The sequence below is a fragment of the Globicephala melas genome, chromosome 11 (genome assembly GCF_963455315.2).
Source record: "Globicephala melas chromosome 11, mGloMel1.2, whole genome shotgun sequence".
Classification (NCBI taxonomy): domain Eukaryota; kingdom Metazoa; phylum Chordata; class Mammalia; order Artiodactyla; family Delphinidae; genus Globicephala; species Globicephala melas.
The window spans coordinates 11816498-11835120 of record NC_083324.2 but is presented as its reverse complement, the minus strand read 5'-3'; the positions used below and the strand labels follow the sequence as shown (position 1 = coordinate 11835120).

Sequence of the window (18623 nt, the reverse complement as noted above, 5' to 3'; positions counted from 1 at the left end):
CAGAATAATGATAGTCAAGATGATCCAAAGTCTTGGAAATAGAATAGACTAAGTGCAAGAAACATTTAACAAGGACGTAGAAGAACTAAAGATGAAACAAGGAATGATGAACAACACAATAAATGAAATTAAAAATACTCTAGATGGGATCAATAGCAGAATAACTGAGGCAGAAGAATGGATAAGTGACCTGGAAGATAAAATAGTGGAAATAACAACTGCAGAGCAGAATAAAGAAAAAAGAATGAAAAGAAGTGAGGACAGTCTCAGAGACCTCTGGGACAACATTAAACGCACCAACATTTGAATTACAGGGGTTCCAGAAGAAGAAGAGAAAAAGAAAGGAACTCAGAAAATATTTGAAGAGATTATAGTTGAAAACTTCCCTAATATGGGAAAGGAAATAGTTAATCAAGTCCAGGAAGCACAGAGAGTCCCATACAGGATAAATCCAAGGAGAAATACACCAAGACACATATTAATCAAACTGTCAAAAATTAAATACAAAGAAAACATATTAAAAGCAGCAGGGAAAAACAATAAATAACACACAAGGGAATCCCCATGAGGTTAACAGCTGATCTTTCAGCACAAACTCTGCAAGCCAGAAGGGACTGGCAGGACTAATATAAAGTGATGAAGGAGAAAAACCTGAAACCAAGATTACTCTACCCAGCAAGGATCTCATTCAGATTTGATGGAGAAATTAAAACCTTTACAGACAAGCAAAAGGAGAGAGAGTTCAGCACCACCAAACCAGCTTTACAACAAATGCTAAAGGAACTTCCCTAGGCAAGAAACACAAGAGAAGGAAAAGACCTACAATAACGAACCCAAAACAGTTAAGCAAATGGGAATAGGAACATACATATCGATAATTCCCTTAAATGTAAATGGACTAAATGCTCCCACCAAAAGTCACAGACTGCCTGAATGGATACAAAAACAAGACCCATATATATGCTGTCTACAAGAAACCCACTTCAAACCTAGAGACACATACAGACTGAAAGTAAGGGTATGGAAAAAGATATTCCATGCAAATGGAAATCAAAAGAAAGCTGGAGTAGCAATTCTCATATCAGACAAAATAGACTTTAAAATAAAGACTATCAGAAGAGACAAAGAAGGACACTCCATAATGATCAAGGGATCGATCCAAGAAGAAGATATAACAATTGTAAATATTTATGCACCCAACATAGGAGCACCTCAATACATAAGGCAAATACTAACAGCCATAAAAGGGGAAATGGACAGTAACACATTCATAGTTGGGGACTTTAACACCCCACTTTCACCAATGGACAGATCATCCAAATAAAAATAAATAAGGAAACACAAGCTTTAAATGATACATTAAACAAGATGGACTTAATTGATATTTAAGGACATTCCATCCAAAAACAACAGAATACACATTTTTCTCAAGTGCTCATGGAACATTCTCCAGGATACATCATATCTTGGGTCACAAATTAAGCCTTGGTAAATTTAAGAAATTTGAAATTGTATCAAGTATCTTTTCCGACCACAATGCTCTGAGACTAGATATCAATTACAGGAAAAGATCTGTAAAAAATACAAACACATGGAGGCTAAACAATACACTACTTAATAACGAAGTGATCACTGAAGAAATCAAAGAGAAAATCAAAAAATACCTAGAAACAAATGACAATGGAGACACGACGACCCAAAACCTATGGGATGCAGCAAAAGCAGTTCTAAGAGGGAAGTTTATAGCAATACAATCCTACCATAAGAAACAGGAAACATCTCGAATAAACAACCTAACCTTGCACCTAAAGCAATTAGAGAAAGAAGAACAAAAAACCCCCAAAGTTAGCAGAAGGAAAGAAATCATAAAAATCAGATAAGAAATAAATGAAAAAGAAATGAAGGAAACGATAGCAAAGATAAATAAAACTAAAAGCTGGTTCTTTGAGAAGATAAACAAAATTGATAAATCATTAGCCAGACTCATCAAGAAAAAAAGGGAGAAGACTCAAATCAATAGAATTAGAAATGAAAAAGAGGAAGTAACAACTGACACTGCAGAAATACAAAAGATCACGAGAGATTACTACAAGCAACTCATTGCCAATAAAATGGACAACCTGGAAGAAATGAACGAATTCTTAGAAATGCACAACCTGCCAAGACTGAATCAGGAAGAAATAGAAAATATGAACAGACCAATCACAAGCACTGAAATTGAAACTGTGCTTAAAAATCTTCCAACAAACAAAAGCCCAGGACCAGATGGCTTCACAGGCAAATTCTATCAAACATTTAGAGAAGAGCTAACACCTATCCTTCTCAAATTCTTTCAAAATATAGCATAGGGAGGAACACTCCCAAACTCATTCTATGAGGCCACCATCACCCTGATACCAAAACCAGACAAGGATGTCACAAAGAAAGAAAACTACAGGCCAATATTACTGATGAACACAGATGCAAAATTCCTCAATAAAATACTAGCAAACAGAATCCAACAGCACATTAAAAGGATCATACACCATGATCAAGTGGGGTTTATTCCAGGAATGCAAGGATTCTTCAATATACGCAAATCAATCAACATGATACACCATATTCACAAATTGAAGGAGAAAAACCATATGATCATCTCAATAGATGCAGAAAAAGCTTTTGACAAAATCCAACACCCATTTATGATAAAAACTCTGCAGAAAGTAGGCATAGAGGGAACTTTCCTCAACATAATAAAGGCCATATATGACAAATCCACAGCCAACATCTTCCTCAATGGTGAAAAACTGAAACCATTCCACTAAGATCAGGAACAAGACAAGGTTGCCCACTCTCACCACTCTTATTCAACATAGCTTTGGAAGTTTTAGCCACAGCAATCAGAGAAGAAAAGGAAATAAAAGGAACCCAAATCGGAAAAGAAGAAGTAAAGCTGTCACTGTTTGCAGATGACATGATACTATACATAGAGAATCCTAAAGATGCTACCAGAAAACTACTAGAACTAATCAATGAATTTGGTAAAGTAGCAGGATACAAAATTAATGCACAGAAATCTCTTACATTCCTATACACTAATGATGAAAAATCTGAAAGTGAAATCAAGAAAATACTGCCACTTACCATTGCAACAAAAAGAATAAAATATCTAGGAATAAACCTACCTAAGGAGACAAAAGACCTGTATGCAGAAAATTATAAGACACTGATGAAAGAAATTAAAGGTGATACAAATAGATGCAGAGATATACCATGTTTTTGGATTGGAAGAATCAACATTGTGAAAATGACTCTACTACCCAAAGCAATCTACAGATTCAGTGCAATCCCTATCAAACTACCAATGGCATTTTTCACAGAACTAGAACAAAAAATTTCACAATTTGTATGGAAACACAAAAGACCCCGAATAGCCAAAGCAATCTTGAGAACGAAAAACGGAGCTGGAGGAATCAGGTTCCCGGACTTCAGACTATACTACACAGCTACAGTAATCAAGACAGTATGGTACTGGCACAAAAACAGAAAGATAGATCAATGGAACAGGCTAGAAAGCCCAGAGATAAACCCACACACATATGGTCACCTTATCTTTGATAAAGGAGGCAGGAATGTACAGTGGAGAAAGGACAGCCTCTTCAATAAGTGGTGCTGGGAAAACTGGACAGGTACATGTAAAAGTATGAGATTAGATCACTCCCTAACACCATACACAAAAATAAGCTCAAAATGGATTAAAGACCTAAATTTAAGGCCAGAAACTATCAAACTCTTAGAGGAAAATATAGGCAGAACACCCTATGACATAAATCACAACAAGATCCTTTTTGACCCACCTCCTAGAGAAATGGAAATAAAAACAAAAATAAACAAATGGGACCTAATGAAACTTCAAAGCTTTTGCACAGCAAAGGAAACCATTAACAAGACCAAAAGACAACCCTCAGAATGGGAGAAAATATTTTCAAATGAAGCAACTGACAAAGGATTAATTTCCAAAATTTATAAGCAGCTCATGCAGCTCAATAACAAAAAAACAAACAACCCAATCCAAAAATGGGCAGAAGACCTAAATAGACATTTCTCCAAAGAAGATATACAGACTGCCAACAAACACATGAAAGAATGCTCAACATCATTAATCATTAGCGAAATGCAAATCAAAACTACAATGAGATATCATCTCACAACAGTCAGAATGGCCATCATCAAAAAATCTAGAAACAATAAATGCTGGAGAGGGTGTGGAGAAAAGGGAACCCTCTTGCACTGCTGGTGGGAATGTGAACTGGTACAGCCACTACGGAGAACAGTAAGGAGGTTCCTTTAAAAACTACAAATACAACTACCATACGACCCAGCAATCCCACTCCTGGGCATATACCCTGAGAAAACCATAATTCAAAAAGAGTCATGTACCACAATGTTCATTGCAGCTCTATTTAAAATAGCCCGGAGATGGAAACAACCTAAGTGTCCATCGACAGATGAACGGATAAAGAAGATGTGGCACATATATACAATGGAATATTACTCAGCCATAAAAAGAAACGAAATTGAGCTATTTGTAATGAGGTGGATGGACCTAGAGTCTGTCATACAAAGTGAAGTAAGTCAGAAAGAGAAAGACAAATACCGTATGCTAACATATATATATATGGAATCTAAAAAAAAAAAAAGGTTCTGAAAAACCGAGGGGCAGTACTGGAATAAAGACGCAGACGTAGAGAATGGACTTGAGGACATGGGGAGGGGAAAGGGTAAACTGTGACGAAGTGAGAGAGTGGCATGGATTTATATATACTACCAAATGTAAAACAGATGGCTAGTGGGAAGCAGCCACATAGCACAGGGAGATCAGCTCAGTGCTTTGTGTCCACCTAGAGGGGTGGGATAGGGAGGGTGGGAGAGAGATGCAAGAGGGAGGTGATATGGGGATATATGTAAATGTATAGCTGATTCACTATGTTATAAAGCAGAAACTAACACACCATTGTAAAGCAATTATACTCCAATAAAGATGTTTAAAAAAAAAGAGAGAGAAAACGAAATGCTTTTAACATTGCTTCATTAATGTATGGTTTTGCTGACAAAAGAGCAGAAAGAAAGGAACACTCATGGAGGGAAACTTGTGATACACAGTCTGGAAAAGAGTTTGGTTATATATCTGAAACCCTTATGAAGAAAGTTTTCTAGTCTTTGACTCACTAATTTCACTGTTAGGAATCTATCTTTTAAAAAATCATCAGACTAATAAGGACCTACTGTATAGCACAGGGAACTCTTCTCAATACTCTGTAATGACCTACGTGGAAAACAAATCTAAAAAAGAGTGGATATATGTATATGTATAATTGATTCACTCTGCTGTATAGCAGAAACTAACACAACATTGTAAATCAACTATATTCCAATAATAATGTTTTATTTTTATGCAATTGTAAATGGCATTGTTTTCTTATTATCCTTTCTGATAGTTCATTATGAGTGTGTAGAAATGCAACAGATTTTTGTATACTGATTTTGTATCCTGCAACCTTACTGAATTCATTTATTAGTTCTAACAGTTTTTTTGGTGGAATCTTTAGGGTTTTCTACATATAATATCATGTCATCTGCAAAGAGTGATAGTTTTACTTCTTCCTTTCTAATTTAGATGTTTCTTTATTTCTGTTTCTTGCCTAATCACTCTAGCTAGGGCCTCCAGTACTATACTGAATAAAAGTGGTGAGAGTGGAAAAAAAAAAAAAAATAATGTTTTAAAAAATCATCAGAGATACAATTTAATATCTATGCATAAGATGTTCATTGTTGTTTAGCAGAAAAACAGATATAAATTTGCAAAAATAAGAGGTAAATAAATTAGGGTTCATTCAAATGACAAGTTATCCAGCTGCTAAAAGACATGTATTTGTGAAGAACTGCTAATGACAGATAAAATGTTGCTGATATTACACAGGGAAAAACAGTAGGATTTTAAATATTATAGTATGACCCAAAAGCAATATGTAAAAAATATATAGGCACATATACACCAGAAACATTTATGCTGGCATCTATGGTAGTTAAGAGCATGGCCTTTGAAAACAAACCGACCTGGTTCAAATCCCAGCTGTGCTGCTTTCCAGCTGTATAACCTTGGGCAAGTTAGTTAACCTCTGTGTGCCTCAGAATGCTCACCTGGAAAATGGGGATAACAGTACCTACCTTACAGAGCTGAAGAGACATTAAATGAGATAATTCATGCAAATGGCTCAGCAACACGCCTGGCACTCTGCAAGTGCTCACTAACTACTAGCCATTAGGAGCATCATCAACATAGGAGACGAATGGGGGGAAATGCACCTAAACGTTAACAGGGGTTACCTATCTCTGGGGGGTAGGATTCCAGATCCTTTCAATTTTCTCCTCTGTACACTTCTTGTTTTTTCAAAGTTTCCACAACAAGTGTTATGGAATCAGAAGGAAAAAGGTGTTACAGAAAAAGAACGTCTGGTTAATTATTAGTATTTGCTACGTGCGGTGGTGGACGGAGGCAGGAAGGGGGCAGCACGTGGGGCAGAGAGCGAGCAGCGCTTTCACTCATTGCTGGTGGTTTCTCGGTGCGCTGCAGCCGCCGCCATCCGTCACAAGCCTCGCTACTCACAGGCGCAGTCCCTCGAAAGCCGTCCTCTCCGGTGTTGGTCACAGGAAACTCGCCCTGCCAAATGTTGGCATAATGTTGGCCCTTCGGCTGCAGTCTGTTGCCCCAGGGGAAGAGTCTGTCAGAAGAGACACAGGCATCAGCCTGTCAAACAGACACAGGCTTCTGGACGAAAGTCAAGAGGAGGAAGGCAGTGAAAGAGAGAACATTGCTTGCTTGTTCCGAGTGAGCTATTTTTAAAAAAAAAAAAAAACATAAAGCTTTTAATCAGGATTTTTTTTTAACTTCCGCACAACCAGTTCATGTCAAGTTCACAACAACCTTGGTCTCTCCCGAGGACTCAGGAGGCCTGAAATAAATCACAGAACTAAAAGAAGGGCTTATAGGAGGCTGGGAAAGCAGACATCATCCTGGACTTATATGGAAGCATGATCAGGCAACATCACACCGCACTTTTTTATAAAGCCTTCGTTATTTTAAGGAACCTTTCCTAGATGTGACCCAAACATGAGTTTTCTGTCTCATGGCTCTGGAAGCAAAAGATATATTGCTGCTTCAGGAGATGCCTAAAATAAGAAAATCCAAAAAGCAAGGCAGCCTGCCAGGAGGCTCTAAGGAGGACTATGTGACACGGGGATGGCGGCTCAATTGCCGTAGCCCACCTCACCACACACATGGCTTTGGGAGACTGTCAGGGGGTGGTGATCCCTGCATCCATGTTTCCTAAGTAACTTCACGGGCAGGAAGAAAGCCCAGCAGGAGTAAGCTGCGATCTGGCTGTGGTTTTAAACCAACTGTCCAGCCAAAGTAAGTTCCGTATATTTAGAAAAAGGTCCACATACTGTTAGGCAAAGACGAGACCCTCCAAGTACCTATTTTGCAGGCCTCCTCGACAGCTGTACTCCCACTCAGCTTCCGTGGGCAACCGCTTCCCGGCCCATGTGCAGTAGGCGACGGCATCGTTCCAGGAGACGTGAAGAACCGGGTGATCTGGCCTGGGGAACAGCGAGAGCAGAGTGAGCAGGGCAGGAACCAGAACAGGAACAGGAACAGGAACCGGCAGGACCGGCTTCAGCAAAGTGCCCATCAGCACCTTCACCTCAATCTGTGATGCTGAGGTGAGCCTGTTCCCCAAATCCAGCCCCAGCCGGGTCACATCTGTCACCCTCGACCACGGGTTTCTGACATCCAAGGCTCCCAAAGAGGTTATGATCCCGCTTGGAACAAGACTCAAAACATTTCTTCACTTTGCATGCAGGCCTGGACCCCCAGAGAATCTCACTTGGTGCAGTAGGTGTGGAGACGCACCAGTCAGATCCCCCTATGAGGAAGGAATGATTTTCCAGCTGCTGGGCGTGGCATCAGCAGAAGCTTCCAGCTCTCGGCTCCTTTAGGAGAGCTGCAAAGAGCCGCCTTACAGTCAGCGAGGACCAACCACGGCAGGGGCATAAAGGCGCAGCCGTGTGAGTTCACCATAGCTAAATCCTACGTGTCATTTATACCCCAGAGCCCCAAGGACTGGGTGGGATGTCCTGGACCTGCACTGTAGTCTTGGCTTCTCCCTCTGCCCAATCCTGTTTCCTCCCCATCCCTTCCACAGGTGTGGATCCCCTTATACAAATATTCTTCACACCAAGCTCTATCTAAGCATCTGTTTCCAGAGAATCCAATCTGTGATACTTGGCCTTAAACTTTGTCTCTTTCTGCTACAGATGAGTCAGCTATATGTGCCTCACTCTAGCAAGTGAGGAATCTAGCAGATTCCAAATAAATCTTTATTTTTTCTAAAAGTATAGAGGGGTAGGGAAGGTTAGGGGGAAAGTTTGAGAGTAAGGGGATAAACATATTTACCCAGCACCAGATAACTTTAATTCCCTGCTCACTCTTTCTCAGGTGGACTCTACATTCCTAGGCTATTTCTTAAGCATCTTTGAATTCCCTACAGTAATTACACAACTTTCACTTATTCTTTAAAAGCGTTTATTGAGTACCTATTACATGCCAGTCACTGTTTTCAACACTGATATTAAGACATGCACTTTTCTCAGAAGAAGGACTCACTCAGTGGATATAATACATTCCACTCTCACTTTTCCTTCTACCCTTCACTTTTTCTTCTACTATTAAATTCAGGAAAGAAGATAATAATTGGGACCTAAGAGGCCGTCAACCTGAGGTACCCAAGAATCCTACAACTTTCCACCTCATGGCCTATTTCTACCACAGAGGCTACCACCTCAGGCTTTGAAAGATTTCTGATGTTTTCAAGGGGCTATATCCCTAAAGCTGAACTTCATGCACTTCCAGATTCCTGACAATGAGGTCAATAACCGGGAATGTTGTCAAAAATAGAAGCTCGAAAATCCCATCTGAAAAATTGGGTTAGGAGAACAGTTTTCTTGGGCTGTTGAGATGCTGAGTCCTGACCCAAACCTTTCTGCGTCTTCAGGGCTTAAAGTGGTATCCATTTTTGCTTGAGATAATTATTTCTTTGCCACCCTGGAGACTTGCTGACCGACTTGCAGCTCTGTGGTTTTTCGGTCAGACGGTGGCTTCAAAGTATGTCAGTCCAGGACTGGAGACAACATGAGTCCTAAACCCAAGGGATGAGCTTCTACCGCGGCCACCTGGCAGGACACCACCACTTATCTGTAAGACAGATGGTCTCCTTCCTCTCAATGACCCACTCATGAGGGAGAGCAAACAGACAAGTTGTAAAGGTTAAACATGTCATGAGATTTGTAATAGGCCTGTCAAAGGGGGAAAAAATCTCCAAGAGGGAACCCTCTGACAGGCCAAATGAGGGAGGAGGAAGGCCACTTATTAAGAGCTCTCTGTGAGCTAGGTGCTATGTTTGGGTCTGTACATACAGTATTTCCTGCCATCCTATTTTCCTACCGACCAAGTCAGTAGAGTTTTTCATACTCACTCTTTTATACAAGACGGCCACTGAGTTTCTTTTCAACAGCATAGGAACCTATTTTGGAATGAAACATGTCATCTGGGGAAAGACCCACCAGCCTCACCTGTGCAGGACAGTAGAGTCGGGCCCTTCTGGGTGTCTCCAGTTAGCGCCTTTAACAGGTAACCACCAGGGAGCAGCTGCCACCTCAAAGCAACCCAGAATAAGCTGAGGTTAGCTATGATGCCTCTAGAAAAACACTGACTCAGTCTCTGCAGAAAAATATCTCTCTTAAGGTCTTCAACTTCCAGTTGACTTACCAAATAACTTTACCAGAATATCAAAAATAAAGATTTATATGTAACTAAATCTAACAAATAAGCATTATCTCGGGAATTCTCTGGCGGTCCACTGGTTAGGACTCGATGTTTCACTGCTGTGGTCCAGGTTCAGTCCCTGGTTGGGGAACTAAGATCCAGCAAGCCACACGCTGTGGCCAAAAAAAACAAAAGCATTATCTCCCATCATAAAGCACCACAGTGATTAAATAAATACGTATCTAAATGGTGTGTGTCTCCAAGAATTTTAAAAGACACACTGCTAGCTAACCCTCTATAATCTCTAACAAGTGAGACAGGTAGTACTCCTCCTATTTAAAAGATGGTGAAACAGCATTAATCTTATAGTTAAGTGCCGGGCTGAAGGTCAACCGAGGTAGCCAGAGACCAAGCTGAAGCATAGCATAAAGAGCTGGAGTGTGTTTTCAAAAGACCCTGGTTAATCTCCAGCCCAACAATAGTTGTATGGCTCTGGGCAAGTTCACTGCTTGCCTGGCCCCAGAGTCCTCATCTGTGAAATGGGAGCAGGCCCGCCTGCCTCACCTACCTCAGACTCAAAGGAGGCTGCATTAGATAGGACTGGGAAGTGGTCAGCCCAGATCCTGTTCCCAGAACCTTACCTCCTACTTTACAGTTCTGTTAACCCAAATACCAAAATCAAGTGGCCCTCATTTAGTGATTGATTGAGAACGTGGCTTTGGAGTCAGGCAAAATGAGATGTGACTCATGGCTCTGCCACTCCTACGGTGACCCCTGGTAACCTAATCAACCTCCCCACACCTGTTTTCTCATTTGTAGGTGAAGACAGTAACAATGCCTACCTCAGGGGTTATTACAAGGAGGAAACAGAACATACACACAGGGCTTAGGACTATGCCTAGCACTTAGCAAGCACTCAGTAAAGGGAACCAGTCTCAACTAGGGGCCTCATGACAGGAAGAGAGTTACAAAAAAATTACCATCATCAATGATGCTAATACTAAGTAAAGAAGTTTGCAAATGTTTCTTCTAATATAAACCAGAGCAGACTCAAGGTTATCCCCATGACAATGTTACTCTCAATCCTCTGCGTCCTGATGAGCCAGCCTTAGTGGAAGAGAAGGGGGAATGTGTTCCTGCTAACAATTACAGCAATCACTGAAAACACCAAACCCTGTCTTGTTCTTTTTTCACATCAGCGCAATCAAAACATTCATGGTATTCCAATCACAATTTGATGGAAAAAGCCAAATTCTTTTATATTTCAACGAAAGAGGCATTGTGTCCTTAAAGGACACTACTGCAAAGTGTTTTATTTTTCAGAGAGCAGGAGAGGTGAACGGCATGGCTTCTTCCTATTCCTTCTGTAGTACTGCGGAATCTTTAATGGGGAGATGTTCTCGCTGACTACTCTGCTTGATGTTTAGGTGCCAGTGACAGGTAACTCATTCCATGTCAAGGGAAGACCTGCAGAGAAAGCCCAGGTCATCCCACTCTTACATTCCAGTATCTTTACATCACTCACCCACCTCTACCCTACCCCCAACACTAAGGCCACCAGAAGGTTCTATTTCTCAAATAAAAAATAAAAAATTTTAAAAAAAGAGAAGAAAAAAAAACAAACAGGAAAAATGTTAACCTTTGTTAAATCTGGGTGGTAGGAACTAGAATGCCTATTTTTCTTATACCCTATTGTGCTTTGAAATATTTCATCATTAGCAATTTTTTTAACATCTTTATTGGAGTATAATTGCTAACACAATGGTGTGTTAGTTTCTGCTGTATAACAAAGTGAATCAGCTATACATATACATATATCCCCATATCTCCTCCCCCTTGCGTCTCCCTCCCACCCTCCCTATCCCACCCCTCTAGGTGGACACAAAGCACCGAGCGGCTCTCCCTGTGCTATGCGGCTGCTTCCCACTAGCTATCAGTTTTACATTTGGTAGTGTATATATGTCCATGCCACTCTCTCACTTCATCCCAGCTTACCCTTTCCCCTCCCCATGTCCTCAAGTCCATTAGCAATTTTTAAAATAGATTTATTTATCTATTCTATTACTGATGGGCATTTGGGTAGCTTCCAGTTTGGCTACTATGACTGGTACTACTTCTGTGAACATTCTTGAAAGCTCATGACGTAGTAAATATGCATAAGCATTTCTGCTGATTGCATGCTGTGGAGTGGAACTGCTGGATCCCAGGGTAGACACAGGCACAGCTTTAGTAAAGACAGCTGAACACAAGCCTTAATGGCAGAAGTCCTCCACGGTTCCCAACCTTCTTCAACAGGGAACTTCCATGGAGTTGGCTTGTGTGCGGTAGACCCAGGGCAGCTGCTCCAGTGGCCTCTGAGTCCATTCCCTTTCCCTCTCCTCTTCCCCTTAACTCACTCTGGTTGCAAATATTTACTGAGCACCTACTATCTGCCTGGAGCTAAGCCTAATTCCTAAAGGGGATCTTCAACTCCCAGAATCCTCTGAGTATGACTTAAGACAGTCGGTATATTGAGAGTTTTTCAATTATTTATTGCACATATTTATCTTACATGGTTAACTACACAAAGCAGGGTACAAAGTGTGAACCTAGGCATTTTATTTTCTTCCAAAAATATCTACAAAACTCAAATTGGTGGGTCCGGGTACCACCTTACACACATCACTTCTATAGCTCCTACTCAACTTCCTCCCTGTCATATACACACACTTGCCTCTCCTTCTAGATATCTGCTTTTCATTTCTCCCACTATCACTCTTGAATGAAATCTTTCACATTTCTTAGCAACCCATCGAAAACAGACCACCGCAGCACTACTGACTTATTAGGCCACATAATTCCTTGTTGGAGGGGTGCTGTCCCGTGCGTTGTAGGATGCTCAGCCGCATCGCAGACCCCTCCCCACTAGATACCAGTAACATCCTACCCGCAACCCAACTATGACAACCAAAACTGTACCCATATTCACCATGCCCCAAACAAGACAAAGCTACGGGTCCTATAAGGGAACCTAACGGCATCGCCACCTGTCAGAAAGACTGTAAGTCCCCATTGTAATGGTCAGATGCAGAGTCAGGAACCATTTCCACATAGGACACATGAAGAAGGAAAGGTAAGTAATCAAAGTCACCCACAACAGAACATAGCCAAGTTTTCCTGGGAAAGCCATGCTTTCTGGCCAAACTAATGGCAAATCCCATCAAGTGTCACCAGGTGCCTTCTTCCAAATATCACTGTTAACTCCATGTTTTTATTTATTTATTTATTTATTTATTAGCATCTTTGAGTATAATTGCTTTACAATGGTGTGTTAGTTTCTGCTTTATAACAAAGTGAATCAGCTATACATAAACATATATCCCAATATCTCCTCCCTCTTGAGTCTCCCTCCCACCCTCCCTATCCCACCACTAGGAGGTCACAAAGCACCGAGCTGATCTCCCAGTGCTATGTGGCTACTTCCCACTAGCCATCTATTTTACATTTGGTAGTGTATAATGTCCATGCCACTCTCTCACTTCGTCCCAGCTTACCGTTTCCCCTCCCCCTGTCCTCAAGTTCATTCTCTACATTTGTGTCTTTATTCCTGTCCTGCCCATAGGTTCTTCAGAACCATTTTCTTTTTTAGATTCCAAATACACGTGTTAGCATAAGGTATTTGTTTTTCTCTTTCTGACTTACTTCACTCTGTATGACAGACTCAACGTCCATCCACCTCACTACAAATAACTCAATTTCGTTTCTTTTTATGGCCGAGTAATATTCCATTGTATATATGGGCCACATCTTCTTTATCCATTCATCTGTTGATGGACACTTAGATTGCTTACATATCCTGGCTATTGTAAATAGAGCTGCAATGAACACTGTGGTACATGACTCTTTTTGAATTATGGTTTTCTGAGGGTATATGCCCAGTAGTGGGATTGGTGGGTCATATGGTAGTTCTATTTTTAGTTTTTTAAGGAACCTCCATACTGTTCTCCACAGTGGCTGTATCAATTTACATTCCCACCAACAGTGCAAGACGGTTCCCTTTTCTCCACACCCTCTCCGGCATTTATTGTTTCTAGATTTTTTGATGATGGCCATTCTGACCAGTGTGACGTGATATCTCATTGTAGTTTTGGTTTGCATTTCTCTAATGATTAGTGATGTTGAGCATCCTTTCATGTGTTTGTTGGCAATCTGTACATCTTCTTTGGAGAAATGTCTGTTTAGGTCTTCTGCCCATTTTTGGATTGGGTTGTTTTTTTTTTGATATGGAGCTACATGAGCTGCTTGTAAATTTCGGACATTAATCCTCTGTCAGTTGCTTCATTTGCAAATATTTTCTCCCATTCTGAGGGTTGCCGTTTCTCCTTGTTTACGTTTTCCTTAGCTGTGCAAAAGCAGGTAGGATTGTATTGCTATAAACTTCCCTCTTAGAACTGCCTTTGCTGCATCCCATAGGTTTTGGGCCATCGTGTTTCCATTGTCATTTGTTTCTAGGTATTGTCCGATTTCCTCTTTGATTTCTTCAGTGATATCTTGGTTATTAAGTAGTGTATTGTTTAGCCTCCATGTGTTTGTGTTTTGTACAGATTTTTTTCCTGTAATTGATATCTAGTTTCATAGTGTTGTGGACGGAAAAGATACTTGATATAACTTCAGTTTTCTTAAATTTACCAAGGCTTAATTTGTGACCCAAGATATGACCTATCCTGGAGCATGTTCCATGAACACTTGAGAAGAAAGTGTGTTCTGTTGTTTTTGGATGGAATGTCCTATAAATATCAATTAAGTCCATCTTGTTTAATGTATCATTTAAAGCTTGTGTTTCCTTATTGATGTTCATTTTGGATGAGCTGTCCATTGGTGAAAGTGGGGTGTTAAAGTCCCCCAGTATTATGATTGTATTACTTTTGATTTCCCCTTTTATGGCTGTTAGTATTTGCCTTATGTATTGAGGTGCTCCTATGTTGGATGCATAAATATTTACAGTTGTTATATCTTCTTCTTGGATTGATCCCTTGATCATTATATAGTGTCCTTTTTTGTCTCTTGTAATAGTCTTTAATTTAAAGTGTATTTTGTCTGATATGAGAATTGCTTCTCCAGCTTTCTTTTGCTTTCCATTTGCATGGAATATCTTTTTCCATCCCCTCACTTGCAGTCTGAATGTGTCCCTAGGTCTGAAGTGGGTCTCTTGTAGACAGCATATATATGGGTCTTGTTTTTGTATCCCTTCAGCCAGTCTATGTCTTTTGGTTGGAGCATTTAATCCATTTACATTTAAGGTAGTTACTGACATGTGTGTTCCTATTACCATTTTCTTAATTGTTTTCAGTTTGTTATTGTAGGTCTTCTTCCTTCTCTTGTGTTTCCTGCCTAGAGTAGTTCCTTTAGCATTTGTTGTAAAGCTGGTTTGGTGGTGCTGAATTCTCTTAGCTTCTGCTTGTCTGTAAAGGTTTCAATTTCTCCGTCGAATCTGAATCAGATCCTTGCTCGGTAGAGTAATCTTGCTTGTAGGTTTTTCCCTTTCATCACTTTAAATATGTCCTGCCACTCCCTTCTGGCTTGCAGAGTTTCTGCTGAAAGATCAGCTGTTAATATTATGGGGATTCTCTTGCATGTTATTTGTTGTTTTTCCCTGCTGCTTTTAATATTTTTTCTTTGTATTTAATGTTTGATAGTTTGACTAATATGTGTCTTGGCGTGTTTCTCCTTGGATTTACCCTGCATGGGACTCTCTGCATGTCCTGGACTTGATTGACTGCTTCCTTTCCCATATTAGGGAACTTTTCAACTATAATCTCTTCAAATATTTTCTCAGTCCCTTTCTTTTTCTCTTCTTCTTCTGGGACCCCTATAATTCGAATGTTGGTGCATTTAATGTTGTCCCAGAGGTCTCTGAGACTGTCCTCACTTCTTTTCATTCTTTTTTCTTTATTTTGCTCTGCAGTAGTTATTTCCATTATTTTATCTTCCAGGTCACTTATCCGTTCTTCGCCCTCAGTTATTCTGCTACTGATTCCTTCTAGAGAAGTTTTAATTTCATTTATTGTGTTGTTCATCATTGTTTGTTTGCTCTTTAGTTCTTCTACATTGTCATTAAACATTTCTTGTATTTTCTCCATTCTATTTCCAATATTTTGGATCATCTTTACTATCATTACTCTGAATTCTTTTTCAGGTAGACTGCCTATTTCCTCTTCATTTGTTAGGTCTGGTGGGTTTTTATCTTGCTCCTTCATCTGCTGTGTGTTCCTCTGTCTTCTCATTTTGCTTAACTTACTGTGTTTGGGGTCTCCTTTTCGCAGGCTGCAGGTTCATAGTTCCCATTGTTTTTTATGTCCGCCCCCAGTGGCTAACGTTGGTTCAGTGGGCTGTGTAGGCTTCCTGGTGGAGGGGACTAGTGCCTGTGTTCTGGTGGATGAGGCTGGATCTTGTCTTTCTGTTGGACAGTACAACGTTCAGTGGTGTGTTTTGGGGTGTCTGTGACCTTATTATGATTTTAGGCAGCCTCTCTGCTAACGGGTGGGGTTGTGTTCCTGTCTTGCTAGTTGTTTGGCAGATGGTGTCCAGCACTGTAGCTTGCTGGTTATTGAGGGGAGCTGGGTCTTAGCCATGAGATGGAGATCTCTGGGAGAGCTTTTGCTGTTTGATATTACATGGAGCTGGGAGGTCTCTGGTAGACCAGTGTCCTGAACTCGGCTCTCCTACCTCAGAGGCACAGGCCTGACACCTGGCCAGAGCACCAAGCTCCTGTCAGCCAAATGGCTCAGAAGAAAAGGGAGAAAAAAAGAAAGAAAAATAAAGTAAAGTTATTAAAATTAAAATTTTTTAAATTATTAAAAATAAAAAAATTAAAAAGTAATAAAAAAAAGAACACAAGAAAGAAAGAAGAGAGCAACCAAACCAAAAAACAAATCCACCAATAACAAGTGCTAAAAACTATACTTAGGAAAAAAAAAAAGAAAAAGGACAGACAGAACGCTAGGAAAAATGGTAAAAGAAAAGCTACACAGACAAAATCACACAAATAAGCATAGACATACACACTCACAAAAAGAGAAAAAGGAAAAAATATATATATATATGTATATATAAAAATAAGAGACCTACCAAATCAATAAACAAATCTACCAATGATAATAAACTCTAAATACTAAACTAAGACAAACATAAAACCAGGAACAAATTAGATGCAGAAAGCAAACCACAAGTCCACAGTTGCTCCCAAAGTCCACCACCGCAAGTTGGGATGATTTGTTGTCTATTCACATATTCCACAGATGTAGGGTACATCAAGTTGATTGTGGAGATTTAATCTGCTGCTCCTGAGGCTGCTGGGAGAGATTTCCCTTTCTCTTCTTTGTTTGCACAGCTCCTGGGGTTCAGCTTTGGATTTGGCCTCAACTCTGCATGTAGGTCACCTGAGGGCGTCTGTTCTTTGCCCAGACAGGTTGGGGTTAAAGGAGCAGCTGATTAGGGGGCTCTGGCTCACTCAGACCAGGGTGAGCGAGGGGTATGGAATGTGGGGCAAGCCTGCGGCAGCAGAGACTGCCATAATGTTGCAACAGCCTGAGGTACGCTGTGTGTTCTCCCAGGGAAGTTGTCCCTGGATCCCGGGACCCTGGCAGTGGTGTGCTGCACAGGCTCCCGGGAGGAGAGGTGTGGATAGTAACCTGTGCTTGCACACAGGCTTGCTGGCTGCAACAGCAGCCTTAGCACTTCATGCCCGTCTCTGGGGTCCATGCTGATAGCTGTGGCTCGTGCCCGTCTCCAGAGCTCCTTTAGGTGGTGCTCTGAATCCCCTCTTCTCACGCACCTGGAAACAACTGTCTCTTGCCTCTTCAGCAGCTCCAGACTTTTTCCCGGACTCCCTCCCGGCTAGCTGTGGTGCACTAGCCCCCTGCAGGCTGTGTTCATGCAGCCAACCCCAGTCCTCTCCCTGGGATTTGACCTCCAAAGCATGAGCCTCAGCTCCCAGCCCCCACCTGCCCCAGTGGGTAAGCAGACAAGCCTCTCGGTCTGGTGAGTGCTGGTCGGCACCGATCCTTTGTGCGGGAATCTCTCCGCTTTGCCCTCTGCACCCCTGTTGCTGCACTATGCTCCGTGGCTCTGAAGCTCCCCACCCCACCACCCCCCGTCTCCACCAGTTAAGGGGCTTCCTAGTGTGTGGAAGCTTTTCCTCCTTTACAGCTCCCTCCCAGAGGTGCAGCTCCTGTCCCTGTTTTTTGTCTGTTTTTTCATTTTTCTTTTGCCCTCCCCAGACACGTGGGGAGTTTCTTGCCTTTTGGGAGGTCTGAGGTCTTCTGCCAGCGTTCAGTAGATGTTCTGTAGGAGTTGTTCCACATGTAGATGTATCTCTGACATATTTGTGGGGAGGAAGGTGATCTCCACGTCTTACTCCTCTGCCATCTTGAAGGTCCCCCTCAACTCCATGTTTTTAAAAACTGTTCTTGAACGCCTGGTCATGTCTTGAAAATAAATGCTATTCTACTATGTCTAGGAACTTATGAAATAAGCACCTTTTGAGAGTCATATGAGCCAGTTAATTCAAGGTTACGTTGCAAATTATGACATCTCTCATTCCTTTTCTTTAACAGAAATAGTCTTCAGGTGTGTTGTTTCCAGATTCACAGCAGCAACATGATCGGACTAGCATATGTGACAAGCCTCAGCCTAAAAAGAGAAATTTGGGTGTTGGGGGGGTGGGGAATGTGGTTGCCCATCTACATATATTCTGTTCAACTGACACATTTCTAGCTGAGTT

The 18623-nt window shown here is 41.1% G+C and overlaps 1 protein-coding gene across 3 annotated transcripts in view; it reads right to left on the bottom strand.

The window, feature by feature from the left end:
- SUMF1 (sulfatase modifying factor 1) overlaps nt 1-18623 on the bottom strand; it is a 112717-nt gene that overhangs the window by 48320 nt on the left and 45774 nt on the right. For all 3 annotated transcript variants that reach the window (XM_030867776.2, XM_030867779.3, XM_030867778.3), the window contains 3 exons: nt 9670-9752; nt 7516-7638; nt 6647-6761 (listed from right to left, as the gene is read on the bottom strand). In XM_030867776.2, coding sequence (XP_030723636.1) covers nt 6647-6761; nt 7516-7638; nt 9670-9752 — 321 coding nt within the window. The remainder of the gene's footprint in view (nt 1-6646; nt 6762-7515; nt 7639-9669; nt 9753-18623) is intronic.